General features: G+C 35.6%; 1 protein-coding gene across 1 annotated transcript in view; it reads left to right on the forward strand.

The window, feature by feature from the left end:
• Positions 1-13,322, forward strand: part of LOC103509871 (connective tissue growth factor) — a 50,330-nt gene that overhangs the window by 3,618 nt on the left and 33,390 nt on the right. Inside the window, exon 2 of the mRNA XM_026824084.1 lies at positions 8,852-9,059. Within this exon, the coding sequence (XP_026679885.1) occupies positions 8,852-9,059 (208 nt within the window). The remainder of the gene's footprint in view (positions 1-8,851; positions 9,060-13,322) is intronic.

Here is a 13,322-nt window from a genome sequence, read left to right on the forward strand (position 1 = left end):
CGTTACGCAGGAAGCGTACGGTCAGAGCTAAGCCAGTGCAGCCAGTGTCATTGTAACCTCAATTACCGCCTAATAAAAACGGCGGTGAAACACTCATCTTTAAAAATAAATAGAATGTTCATCTACTCGTAACTCGTAACTCCCATGATATAATGACGATGTTGATGATTCTGGTGCTGGATAAAGTAGGGATGGATATAACTCGTATGTTATGCATTTCATTCCTTTCGGTTCTCTTCTTCCCTAAGGGATTCGTTGGGATTTATGTTTTATTCCATCATCATCATGATCGTGCTATATGTCCCTATGTATTATATTAGCCATCAGTCCCTATATGTATTACCTGATGTATCCTCATGAGTCATGAATTATTTATGTGATATGGATTGAAAAAAATTATATCCATCATCAGAATGTGGAGTACTCGTAGCTTCCTCTGACAGTATGAAATTCGGTTGACAAATGCCCGCGGGGATATTAACTTATTGGCAGGGATTTGTTGGGATTTATGTTTTATTCCATAGTCATCATCATGATCGTGCTATATGTCCCTATGTATTATATTATCCATCAGTCCCTATATGTATTACCTGATGTATCCTCATGAGTCATGAATTATTTATGTGATATGGATTGAAAAAAAAAATTCTCCATCATCAGAATGTGGAGTACTCGTAGCTTCCTCTGACAGTATGAAATTCGGTTGACAAATGCCCGCGGGGATATTAACTAATTCTCCATCATCAGAATGTGGAAATTCTCCATCATCAGAATGTGGAGTACTCGTAGCTTCCTCTGACAGTATGAAATTCGGTTGACAAATGCCCGCGGGGATATTAACTTATTGGTTAGTCCAGATCAGATGGATTAATCATGTCGGGTTAACATGTTTAACTCGAGAGTTAAACTCCGATTGATATCTTCTTCTTTTTCTTCTCCTTCTCCTCCTCTTCTCCTCCTCCTCCTCCTCCTCTTCCTTTTCCTCCTAATTCTTTTTTACCTCTTCTTATATTACTTTCTATTTTTTTGTTGTAACTGTTTAAGACAGATTGCACTTTGCACTTAGCATTTTTTTTTCTCCGTTGTCAACATTTTTATAATTATTAGAACAGACATTAACATTATCCTGATTTTCATTTACACTGCGTTAGTTTCCTAATCCCAAAGATCTTCGCGGGCCACCAAAATGGTCTGGCGGGCCACACGTGGCCCGCGGGCCGCTAGTTGGAAACCCCTGACCTAGAAGTATAATGTGGTAGACAGGGTTTCGCAAACCAAACGTATCACATTTTTTTTTTTCGGCTTACAAGGCTAACTAGGCTGGCACGTACCATACTAAACGGGTAATTCATCTTTCATTAAATAAAAATAAGCCTAATACTTCTCAATGAACAGAGAAAAAAGTTAGTGGTTGAGTGGAAGAGTGTTAGTGGTAAGGATAATAAATTTGGTAATGTGTAATATGTAGTAGGAACTATGTTTATTTTGTTAGAGGTAACTCTAACTGCTAAGCTGTTATCGTAACGAAAGCGAAGAGAGAAGGAAGACACGGAGTACGCCAGTCGTTCCGAGAACGAACCTTATCTATATTTAAGATGAAATCCGCCCCGGGCGGAAATCGAACCTAACGCATAAAAGGCAACCGCGCTACCCTCCAAGCTAACTATAGGTTGACACTTGATAGGTAGGTACTTGACACTTGGTAGGTACTTGATTTATATTTAAGAAACATTCAAATACCTACGTAAGATCCTCCTTATTAGTAAACAAGAAATCCAGAGAAAATAAGGACCTCTGTAACTGAAATTGAGATCATTTGAGAGACCCTTGTTCAAACTGTTCATAGAGAAACAAAGTCTCATTTTAATCTTTAGTCCAAGACTTTCCAACATCTGTCTCTCAGGCATTTTCCTGATTTTAGTTCAAGACTTTCCAACATCTGTCTCTCAGGCATTTTCCTAATTTTAGTCCAAGACTTTCCAACATCTGTCTCTCGGGCATTTTTCTGATTTTAGTCCAAGACTTTCCAACATCTGTCTCTCAGGCATTTTCCTGAATTTAGTCCAAGACTTTCCAACATCTGTCTCTCGGGCATTTTTCTGATTTTAGTCCAAGACTTTCCAACATCTGTCTGCTAGCCCCATACGTTACGTTGTTGAAATTGTCCTGGGTAATATTCTGTAATCTGTATCATCCCTGCCTGCTTACTGCTCAGATTGGATGGGCATGCTATGACACAGACCACACGAGTCTAATGTAGGAGCTGTTTCATTAGTACGGAAGAAAAAAAAGGCGATGACTGTTTATCTTTTTTTACTGTTGCAGTATTCCGATAAGTTCAAAATATAAACTTCGGAAACACGTATTAAATTTGTGCTTCATTCTATTTAGGTATCCACTTATTTATTTTTCATCGTTTCTCTTATTTGCCCGTTCCGCTTCGTCTTCTAAAATCAGGTCAAGAGAAGCTAATTATAGTAGTATTAGGTGTAGATATAAAGTACCTACATAGATATAAATAGTAATGTGTTTCATTCTATTTAGGTATCCGTTTATTTATTTTTCATCGTTTCTCTTATTTGCCCGTTCTGCTTCGTCTTCTAAAATAAGGTCAAGAGAAGCTAATTATAGTAGTATTAGGTGTAGATATAAAGTACCTACATAGATATAAATAGTAAATACATAGACAACGAGAAGAACTCTCCTATAGAAGGTAAGGAAAGTACGTATAGTCATTTAGGGATCGACCTCTGTCCTTGTTTTATTTGGTCAGCATCAGAAAGCAGAAAGGAACCAGCCAACAGAAACCAACGTTTAAAACCCCTAAAAAATGAGTGGTTATTACGTGTTTACCTTATGATCAAAGGTATATTTTCATAGAACATAATAGAGAAATAGTAGGTATTCAGTGATTCTAATCTACATATTAACAGACGTATTTAACAAGAGGAACTGGGAGTAAAAAAATATTTTAGTCAAATAAAATTTACATATTCTTGGATGGTTCTTTTCTGCTTAACCTTAATGCTGTCCATTTTACCTTCACCTTCTAGAAATCTTGACTAGACTAGACTCTTACCTCAACAAAACTATTCTGTCTATACGTATAGGTACTTGTCACATGAAGAGTAGGTAAACTTAAATATCTTGACATTTTACATAGTAGGTAATGACTTCATGACATTTTACATTAGAGAAGGAAAACTCTCTACCTATAGTATTTTCAATAATATTATAGGTACTCTCAATGCTCAGATTGCTCAGTATTATTAACCCTTACTAGTTCCACTGTGACACAGACAATACAGACATAATTATTACAAAATCTACATATTAACAGACGCATTGAACAAGAGGAACTGGGAGTAAAAAAATATTTTAGTCAAATAAAATTTACATATTCTTGGATAGTTCTTTTCTGCTTAACCTTAATGCTGTCCATTTTACCTTCACCTTCTAGAAATCTGATGGATTCACTAGACTAGACTCTTACCTCAACAAAACTATTCTGTCTATACCTACGTATACTTGTCACATGAAGAGTAGGTAAACTTAAATATCTTGACATTTTACATAGTAGGTAATGACTTGATGACATTTTACATTAGAGAAGAAAAACTCTCTACCTAGTATATTCAACAATTTATTATACTCTCAATGCTCAGATTGCTCAGTATTATTAACCCTTACTAGTTCCACTGTGACACAGACAATACAGACATATTACAAACAGTAAATGAAACACAGACAAATTACAAACAAACAGTGTTTACTTATTAAAAGGCAGTGTGATAATTATTACAAACAGTAAATGAAACACAGACAAATTACAAACAAACAGTGTTTACTTATTAAAAGGCAGTGTGATAAAATGGATTTCTTTTATTCTTCTTTTTATATGCCTATTTCTAATAGTATGGTACCAGATGTACCTATTATTAAAAGGTAGTGTGATAAAATGGATTTCTTTTCTTCTTCTTTTTATATGCCTATTTCTAATAGTATATATGGTACCAGATGTACCTATGTACCTACTGTTACCTACATACGAGTGTTTAGGTAATTGATTTTTCTAGTAGAAAGTTGTGGAAATTGGACATCAGGTTTTTTTAACTCAATATGGAATCTAATCAATAGATACAACAGAAACACAGGCAAACACCTTAATATCAGCTTTAATCTAACCACCACCACTACCACAAGCAACCATCAGGAAAGAAACAAGGCACCACAGCTTTCCAAACCGGCCGGAATAGAAAATTTTCAATACCTCCTGTTACCTACATACGAGTATATAGGTAATTGATTTTTCTAGTAGAAAGTTGTGGAAATTGGACATCAGGTTTTTTTAAGTCATTATGGAATCTAATCAACAGAAAAACGGGCAAACACCTTAATATCAGCTTTTATCTATAACCACCACCACCACTACCACAAGCAACCATCAGGAAAGAAACAAGACACCACAGCTTTCCAAACCGGCCGGAATAGAAATTTTTCACAAAATAAAGTTGAGACCGAAACGAAAGGCATAAGCGTAATGAAAAGCTCTGAGTTTAAAAAGGCGTAGCTTCCTTTCATACGTACCTCCTGTTACCTACATACGAGTATATAGGTAATTGATTTTTCTAGTAGAAAGTTGTGGAAATTGGACAGCAGTTTTTTTTAAACTCAATATGGAATCTAATCAATTAGATACAACAGAAACACAGGCAAACACCTTAATATCAGCTTTTATCTAACCACCACCACTACCACAAGCAACCATCAGGAAAGAAACAAGGCACCACAGCTTTCCAAACCGGCCGGAATAGAAAATTTTCACAAAATAAAGTTGAGACCGAAACGAAAGGCATAAGCGTAATGAAAAGCTCTGAGTTTAAAAAGGCGTAGCTTCCTTTCATACTGAAATCCTATATATTTATAAGATAATGGTAATGGCTGTACTATAACCTATCCCTATTATATTGAGAATGCATCACAAGTTTGAAGGTTTAAATTGAAATGGATCTTCAATCTCTTCAAGTCTGGAAAAAATTCTTCCCGGCGAACTTTTTCAATCTAAATTTTAATTTGAATGAGAAATCTTTGTCTGCAGGTGAATCCTTGAGAACTTCAGAAAGGGTGATCTGTCTTGATGAACCAAATATTGAATTCCTGAGGGCGACTAGGGTGGGACATTCGATGATGATGTGTTGAACGGTGAGACGTTGACCACAGGAACAGAGTGGCGGCTCCTCCCTCTTGATAAGGTAGACATGAGTGAGGTTTGTATGTCCGGAAATGGATCTTCAATCTCTTCAAGTCTGGAAAAAATTCTTCCCGGCGAACTTTTTCAATCTAAATTTTAATTTGAATGAGAAATCTTCATAATATCTGTCAAACTTTTACTTTTTACTAAAGAAATGCAAAAAGGAGAAAAAAATCGCAGACTTTTTTTGCTTTATTCTTATTATTATTATTAATATTTTCCCTTCTTTTCATTTTGCCTTTTTATTTTTATTTTATTTTTTATATATATATAATTTAGTATTAGGTAAATTATACATATTCTAATTACCTACAAGTATTAGATACTATTTGTATTTGATGATGTTATTATTACTATGTATTATTTTCCTAGTATCGCGTTTACACCTCGATGAAACGAATACTTGAAGGCAAGTTTGCAGCGATGACCTGCGCAGGCTTTTAGTTTATCTTAAGTAGTGATATTAGGTAAATTATACATATTCTAATTACGTACAAGTATTAGATACTATTTGTATTTGATGATGTTATTATTACTATGTATTATTTTTATTATGAATTTCTAACATAATAGAATAAAACTATTGTTTACTTTCCAATGATAAATATCCTGCATGGATATTTACCATTCATAGCACAAAGAGTTGACATTACAAACTAGAAGCTTGCATTTCCTTTTGCACGAGACACAATAAGGAATTCAATTATTTGATAAATAAGACTTAAAGTATTTGTGCTTCATTCTATTTAGGAATCCATTTATTTATTTTTCATCGTTTCTCTTATTTGCCCGTTCTGCTTCGTCTTCTAAAATCAGGTCAAGAGAAGCTAATTATAGTAGTATTAGGTGTAGATATAAAGTACCTACATAGATATAAATAGTAACATCCTGTTCTGAGTTATTAATGCTATTCCACAGGTGAACCCTATTTATTATAAAGTGGCCTGTTTAATTTTCCTCCAGGTTTCGGCATAGCGACAAAACGGTTAGAGATATTGTAAAAGTCAGGGTAAAAGAACACTCAAATAAGCATCATTCAATAGGATAAGGAAAGTCGTGTGATGTTCACACCAGATTTTTTTCCGTGAGAATAGGTAGCTGTTGTATTTTAATTTCGGAAACTAAGAGGAATTCCCCTCTTCTGAAACTGGTTTTTGCTCTTTTAAAGGAAAATACGGAAATTAGTTCAACCACTAGGTGGCGTGTGTGGTCCCCCTTGTAGTAAACCATTGGATATCCAAGATGGCGCATTTGGTTCACCTGTTGCGCGAGTTCACCAGTTCCCGTTGGATCACTGAAGTTAAGCAACGTTGCGCGTGGTTTGGTTGGTGATATTCAGGTGGTTAATCTCGGGGAGGACGGGTTCCCTAGCCCACTCACTATACGTACAAACGAACTTGTTCTTGGTCTCCTCTCTATCACATTTTTTTCGGCTTACAAGGCTAACTAGGCTGGCACGTACCATACTAAACGGGTAATTCATTTTTCATTAAATAAAAATAAGCCTAATATTTCTCAATGAACAGAGAAAAAAGTTAGTGGTTGAGTGGAAGAGTGTTAGTGGTAAGGATAATAAATTTGTAATGTGTAATATGTAGTAGGAACTAGGTATGTTTATTTTGTTAGAGGTAACTCTAACTGCTAAGCTGTTATCGTAACGAAAGCGAAGAGAGAAGGAAGACACGGAGTACGCCAGCCGTTCCGAGAACGAACCTTATCTATATTTAAGATAAAATCCGCCCCGGGCGGAAATCGAACCTAACGAATAAAAGGCATCCGCGCTACCCTCCAAGCTAACTATAGGTTGACACTTGATAGGTAGGTACTTGACACTTGGTATAGGTAGGTACTTGATTTATATTTAAGAAACATTCAAATACCTCCTTATATTAGTAAACAAGAAATCCAGAAAAAAATAAGGACCTCTGTAACTGAAATTGAGATCATTTGAGAGACCCTTGTTCAAACTGTTCATAGAGAAACAAAGTCTCATTTTAATCTGAAAGTTACCCCTTTAGGTTTCCTACTTTAAGAAGTTTTGTCCACCCTCTATTTTAGTATGGGGAACAAAGTCATTATTATGTAGACGTGTTCTACTTGCAGCATAATGTAAGTCATGCTCTATTTAATCTGAATTTATATATTTCGCCACCACACCAGCTACGTATTATATAGAAACCAAATGTACACACGAACAGTCGTAATAATTTGCATGACATTTTAGTCTTACTGTAGTTTTTTTATATCTATTTTTTATTATTATTATTATTATTAATTAATTATTATTTTTATGGCTTTATTATAAGTGACAAAGTTGTTAATTACGTGAGCTCTTACTTACCGTCTAGCATAAAACATAAGTATACCTTCTGCTTGTTATAGTGGGGTGCACTCAGCCTTGTGAGAGGACAGCTCTGGAACGGAACTGGTTGAAATTACAGCGAAAAGACGAGACAAAAAAAGGCCTGATCGTAAGATAGTTCTGCTTATTTATAGTTTATACTCTTTAAATATAGGACTGAAAAGTTAATAGATACATAATCCTAATTAAAACTAGACGGGAAATGCCCGTATGATGTGCCCTATCTTCTCTTTCCATCGTCATGCACTCGACAAATTGTCTTAATACTCATTAGCACCTGAAATATTGTGAAAGGAAAGTATGACTGTTATCTGGAATATCTGGATCTCCATGTTGCTGATTAATTCCGTTGCATGGAATTATAGGTAGGTAAGTAGGTATGATAATATGATTAATTAATATTAATTGATTTTCGTGTGCCCAATCTGGATGTACCTACTATAAAACTTTCTGAATTGTATTTGGATATAGGGAAATGAAACCTGGCATTGTATCATTTCCATATTTCCAACTATTACCGCCTGAAAGATTGTGAAAGGAAAGTATGACTGTTATCTGGAATATCTGGATCTCCAGGTTGCTGATTAATTCCGTTGCATGGAATTGTATAGGTATAGGTATGATAATATGATTAATTAATATTAATTGATTTTCGTGTGCCCAATCTGGATGTACCTACTATAAAACTTTCTGAATTGTATTCCATTTTAATCAAATATCTTCTACCTAAAACCCTGTACACATCCACACGGCGCGACGTGCCGACAAATTATCTTATTGATAGAGCGTTATGTGTACGGGTACGGGATATTTGGTCAAATTTCACTTAGACCCGGAATTTTGCTCAAAAACTCATTGCGACTCGTTAAACTCGCCAGCGGCGGATTTTATCTCAAACAGATAAGGTTCGTTCTCTGAACGGCTGGCTTTCTCCTATCCTGAACAAATTATCTTATTGATAGAGCGTTGTGTGTGTACGGGATATTTGGTCAAATTTCACTTAGACCCGGAATTTTGCTCAAAAACCCATTGCGACTCGTTAAACTCGCCAGCGGCGGATTTTATCTCAAACAGATAAGGTTCGTTCTCTGAACGGCTGGCTTTCTCCTATCCTGCCCACCTTCTCTCTTCGTTTTTAGGACGGTAAGACCTCAGCAGTTACAGTACCCTCTATCACATATCTTAAAAATATTAACAATAATGATTCATTCATTCATTGTTCTCTCCTCTGTTTGCAGATATTACAGAGCGGTCACTGTTCATACCCATGCGAGTGTCAGAGTCAGGAATGTGCCGAGGGTGTGATGACAATACGAGATGGGTGTGGTTGTTGTGAGATGTGTGCCAGACAGATGGGTGATCCCTGTGATAGTGTGGCAGTGTGTGACCAGAGTAAGGATCTGGTGTGTCAATACAACGCACCCTTCACTACAGGGTCATGTCAAGGTGAGTATACAGATCATATCGTACAGAATTGCCGATCTACGGGGTTGTTCCCTAAAAGCAACTTTGCAACTCACACTTCGCAAAATTTTGATGCAACGTTTTTACAGTTGTTTCTGGAACACAATCATGCAAGAGAGGTGCACTCAGCCTTGTGAGAGGACAGCTCTGGAACGGTACTGGTTGAAATTACAGCGAAAAGACGAAACAAAAAAAGGCCTGATCGTAAGATAGTTCTGCTTATTTATAAGTTTATACTCTTTAAATATAGGACTGGAAATATAGGACTGGATACATTAATTCTAATTAAAGCTAGACGGGAAATGGCCGTATGATGTGCCCTATCTTCTCTTTCCATCGTCATGCACTCGACAAATTGTCTTAATACTCTTAAAATAATAGAATAGAATTATACGGAGAGACGTGATACACTAGCTTCTAAAACATACAAGAACAAGACCCATTGCCACCGCTTTCAAGAATGGGAAGCATGCCTTAGTTATAGAATTGGCTACAGTCACTACTAAAGAATGAGATGAAATATGTAGCAGTTGTAACTTATAAGCTTATAACTAAGGAATAAGCGTACAAATATAACGACCACTAGTTGATTGTTGCCAAGATAAGTCTCCATTACGGTTTGAATATAGTTTGAAATCTAATAAAATAGGGTAAGTAGGTACCGTATCACTTGAGAGTTGAGACTGAAATTGTAAAAATACATACAGAGTATGAAGACAATTAATCTACGATTCATTGTACCATTTGTACATAACGTAAGTAAAAAATAAAATAATAATAAATGCTAACCAATGAACTTGTAGTTAGTAGCATGTCAACCTACAGAGAGAAGTTTCATTTTATTGGGAAAGGATCTATAGTCCATAATAAAGACCTACATATACCTATACGTATAACGTAAAATTCTTGGGAAAAAATAGAAGAAAAATCTCGCAGTAGCACACACATACACACACCTAAAGACTTGTATTTTGTATTGGTAAAAGCAGAGCTTCGTATTCATTGACTGAACTGAATAGACGATAAAATAGGGTAAGTATAGGTACCGTATCACTTGAGAGTTGAGACTGAAATTGTAAAAATACATATATGTAGAGTATGAAGACAATTAATCTACGATTCATTGTACCTACCTACATAACGTAAGTAAAAAATAAAATAATAATAAATGCTAACCAATGAACTTGTATAGTTAATAACATGTGATCCTACAGAGAGAAGTTTCATTTTATTGATGGGAAAGGATCTATAGTCCATAATAAAGACCTACATATACCTACGTATAACGTAAAATTCTTGGGAAAAAATAGAAGAAAAATGGAAAAATCTCGCAGTAGCACACACATACACACCTAAAAAAAGACTTGATGTATTTTGTATTGGTAAAAGCAGAGCTTCGTATTCATTGACTGAACTGAATAGACGATAACAACGCTTCCATGTATTTCCCCAAAGACTCAAAATATGCAGATGTCTCACGGAATGTATAAATTTGTGTAATGTAAATTTGTATAATGTACCTACTACCTAGAACAGGGGTTTCCAACTTCCATGTGTATGCGGGCCACATGCTATATTGGGAGGTACTTCGCGGGCCACATATGTACATAGGAGTCAGCTCCAGCAACAGCATCACGTTGAATACACCACTTCCAAACGGATCACTGATGTTAAGCAACGTTGTGCGTGGTTGATTTTGAACGACTTACCATCTAGCATAAAACATAAGTACCTAATACTACTTGTTATAGTGGGGTGCACTCAGCCTTGTGAGAGGACAGCTCTGGAACTGGTTGAAATTACAGCGAAAAGACGAAACAAAAAAAGGCCTGATAGTAAGATAGTTCTGCTTATTTATAGTTTATACTCTTTAAATAGGACTGAAAAGTTAATAGATAAATAATTCTAATTAAAACTAGACGGGAAATGCCCGTATGATGTGCCCTATCTTCTCTTTCCATCGTCATGCACTCGACAAATTGTCTTAATACTCTTAAAATAATAGAATAGAATTATACAATGAAATGAAGAATCTAATAAAATAGGGTAAGTATAGGTACCGTATCACTTGAGAGTTGAGACTGAAATTGTAAAAATACATATAGAGTATGAAGACAATTAATCTACGATTCATTGTACCTACCTACCTACATAACGTAAGTAAAAAATAAAATAATAATAAATGCTAACCAATGAACTTGTAGTTAATAGCATGTGATCCTACAGAGAGAAGTTTCATTATATTGGGAAAAGATCTTTACTCCATAACACAGACCTACATATACGTATACGTATAACGTAAAATTCTTGGGAAAAAATAGAAGAAAAATCTCGCAGCAGCACACACATACACACACCTAAAGACTTGTATTTTGTATTGGTAAAAGCAGAGCTTCGTATTCATTGACTGAACTGAATAGACGATAACAACGCTTCCATATATTTCCCCAAAGACTCAAAATATGCAGATGTCTCACGGAATATATAAATTTGTGTAATGTAAATTTGTATAATGTAGGTACCTACTACCTAGAACAGGGGTTTTCAACTTCCATGTGTATGCGGGCCACATGCTATATTGGGAGGTACTTCGCGGGCCACATATGTACATAGGGGAGCATTGTAGGAATCCCCCCTCCCTAAAAACTTTTTAGAAATACAATCCGATCGAATTTTGAGTGCCGCAGGCGAAATTTTTCAAAAAGTATTCTCCCAATTGTAGCTGAACACTAATCCCAAACAGAAATACAATCCGATCGAATTTTGAGTGCCGCAGGCGAAATTTTTCAAAAAGTATTCTCCCAATTCTCAATGTGTCTGGGTGGTATTATGCCCATATTGTCCATAGTTTGAATTCTACAGTACAGCCTACCTTCCAACGTTTTCCTGCCTTTGTCATTTTAACCTATTCGATGATTGCGAACCGAAAATCTCTCCCACCTTTCGCAAGGGACATATTAACAGATATACCTGTACACCTGTATTTTGTATACGAGTAGGTATGTTGGGGAAGATTTTAACCATAATTTTGAAGGCGTTGTCCACATCATATGATCATACAAAATTTCATATGCAAAGGCTTCAGTCCATAGACAATACTGCCGGTGATGCGGGATTGATTTATTCCTATTTACTTCCCCATTATCATTATGTAGTTTAAGTTTTTAGATAGGTGAAACTTATTTAATTCTTAGTTAGATAATTATACTTGTCCGCGTATTGTGTAAAATATAGATACGATATCCGTGAATGTAAAAAAAAGAGTAGGATATTTGTGAGCAGAAGGATTAGTAACATAGTGACAATCACACATGGGTTGTTTGAATTATGTGAAACGTGATGCATACAAGGGTTAAGCTAGTATCTGTGAACACATAAAATTGTAGGTACACTACTCTCGGATGTACATACATATTATTATAATTAGAGCTTTGCAGCTTATACCAAGTTGATATTGTCAGTAGTGTATATTAGACATAACATATTCAGTGGCGTATATACAGAGTTCTCCAGAAAACTGCACTGACAACGGCTCAGGGTATAGGTAGATCTTATCATTTCCAACTTCCAACATCTGTCTCTCAGGCATTTTTCTGATTTTAGTCCAAGACTTTCCAACATCTGTCTCTCAGGCATTTTCCTGATTTTAGTCCAAGCCTTTCCAACATCTGTCTCTCAGGCATTTTCCTGATTTTAGTCCAAGACTTTCCAACATCTGTCTCTCAGGCACTTTTCTGATTTTAGTTCCGTAATTATTTTTCCAATATGGCGGCTAAAAAGAGCTTTTGTGACAATATCTCGTCTCCGGTATTTTTTTTCGAGAGACAATGAATTAAAAAGTTGTTTGTATTTTTATTTCCTACATTTTGCACATTTACGCTTTTCTTCTAGCATGTACCGTAATCATGCACCGGACTGATTTCTCCAACATGGCGGCCAAAAAAGAGGTTTTCTCACAATATCGCGTTTCCGGTATTTTTTTGTGAAGAACAATGAATTAGAAAGTTGTTTGTATTTTTGTTTTTTACATTTTATACATTTACACTTTTCTTCTAGGATGTACCGTTATCCCGTAATGGTCGATCCCGTTTTTGGGATATGCTGCTACTATAGGGAAATCCTTAAAAAAATGTCCAATATATTGAATTGTATGTTTTCAGGTATGCTGACTTGAAAAAAGTGGTTATTTTGCCCATTTAAGAAGCTATATTACAGATGGACAAGATGGCGGCTAAATAAGACGAA

This window comes from Diaphorina citri, unplaced genomic scaffold, assembly GCF_000475195.1.
Source record: "Diaphorina citri unplaced genomic scaffold, Diaci psyllid genome assembly version 1.1 scaffold538, whole genome shotgun sequence".
Classification (NCBI taxonomy): domain Eukaryota; kingdom Metazoa; phylum Arthropoda; class Insecta; order Hemiptera; family Psyllidae; genus Diaphorina; species Diaphorina citri.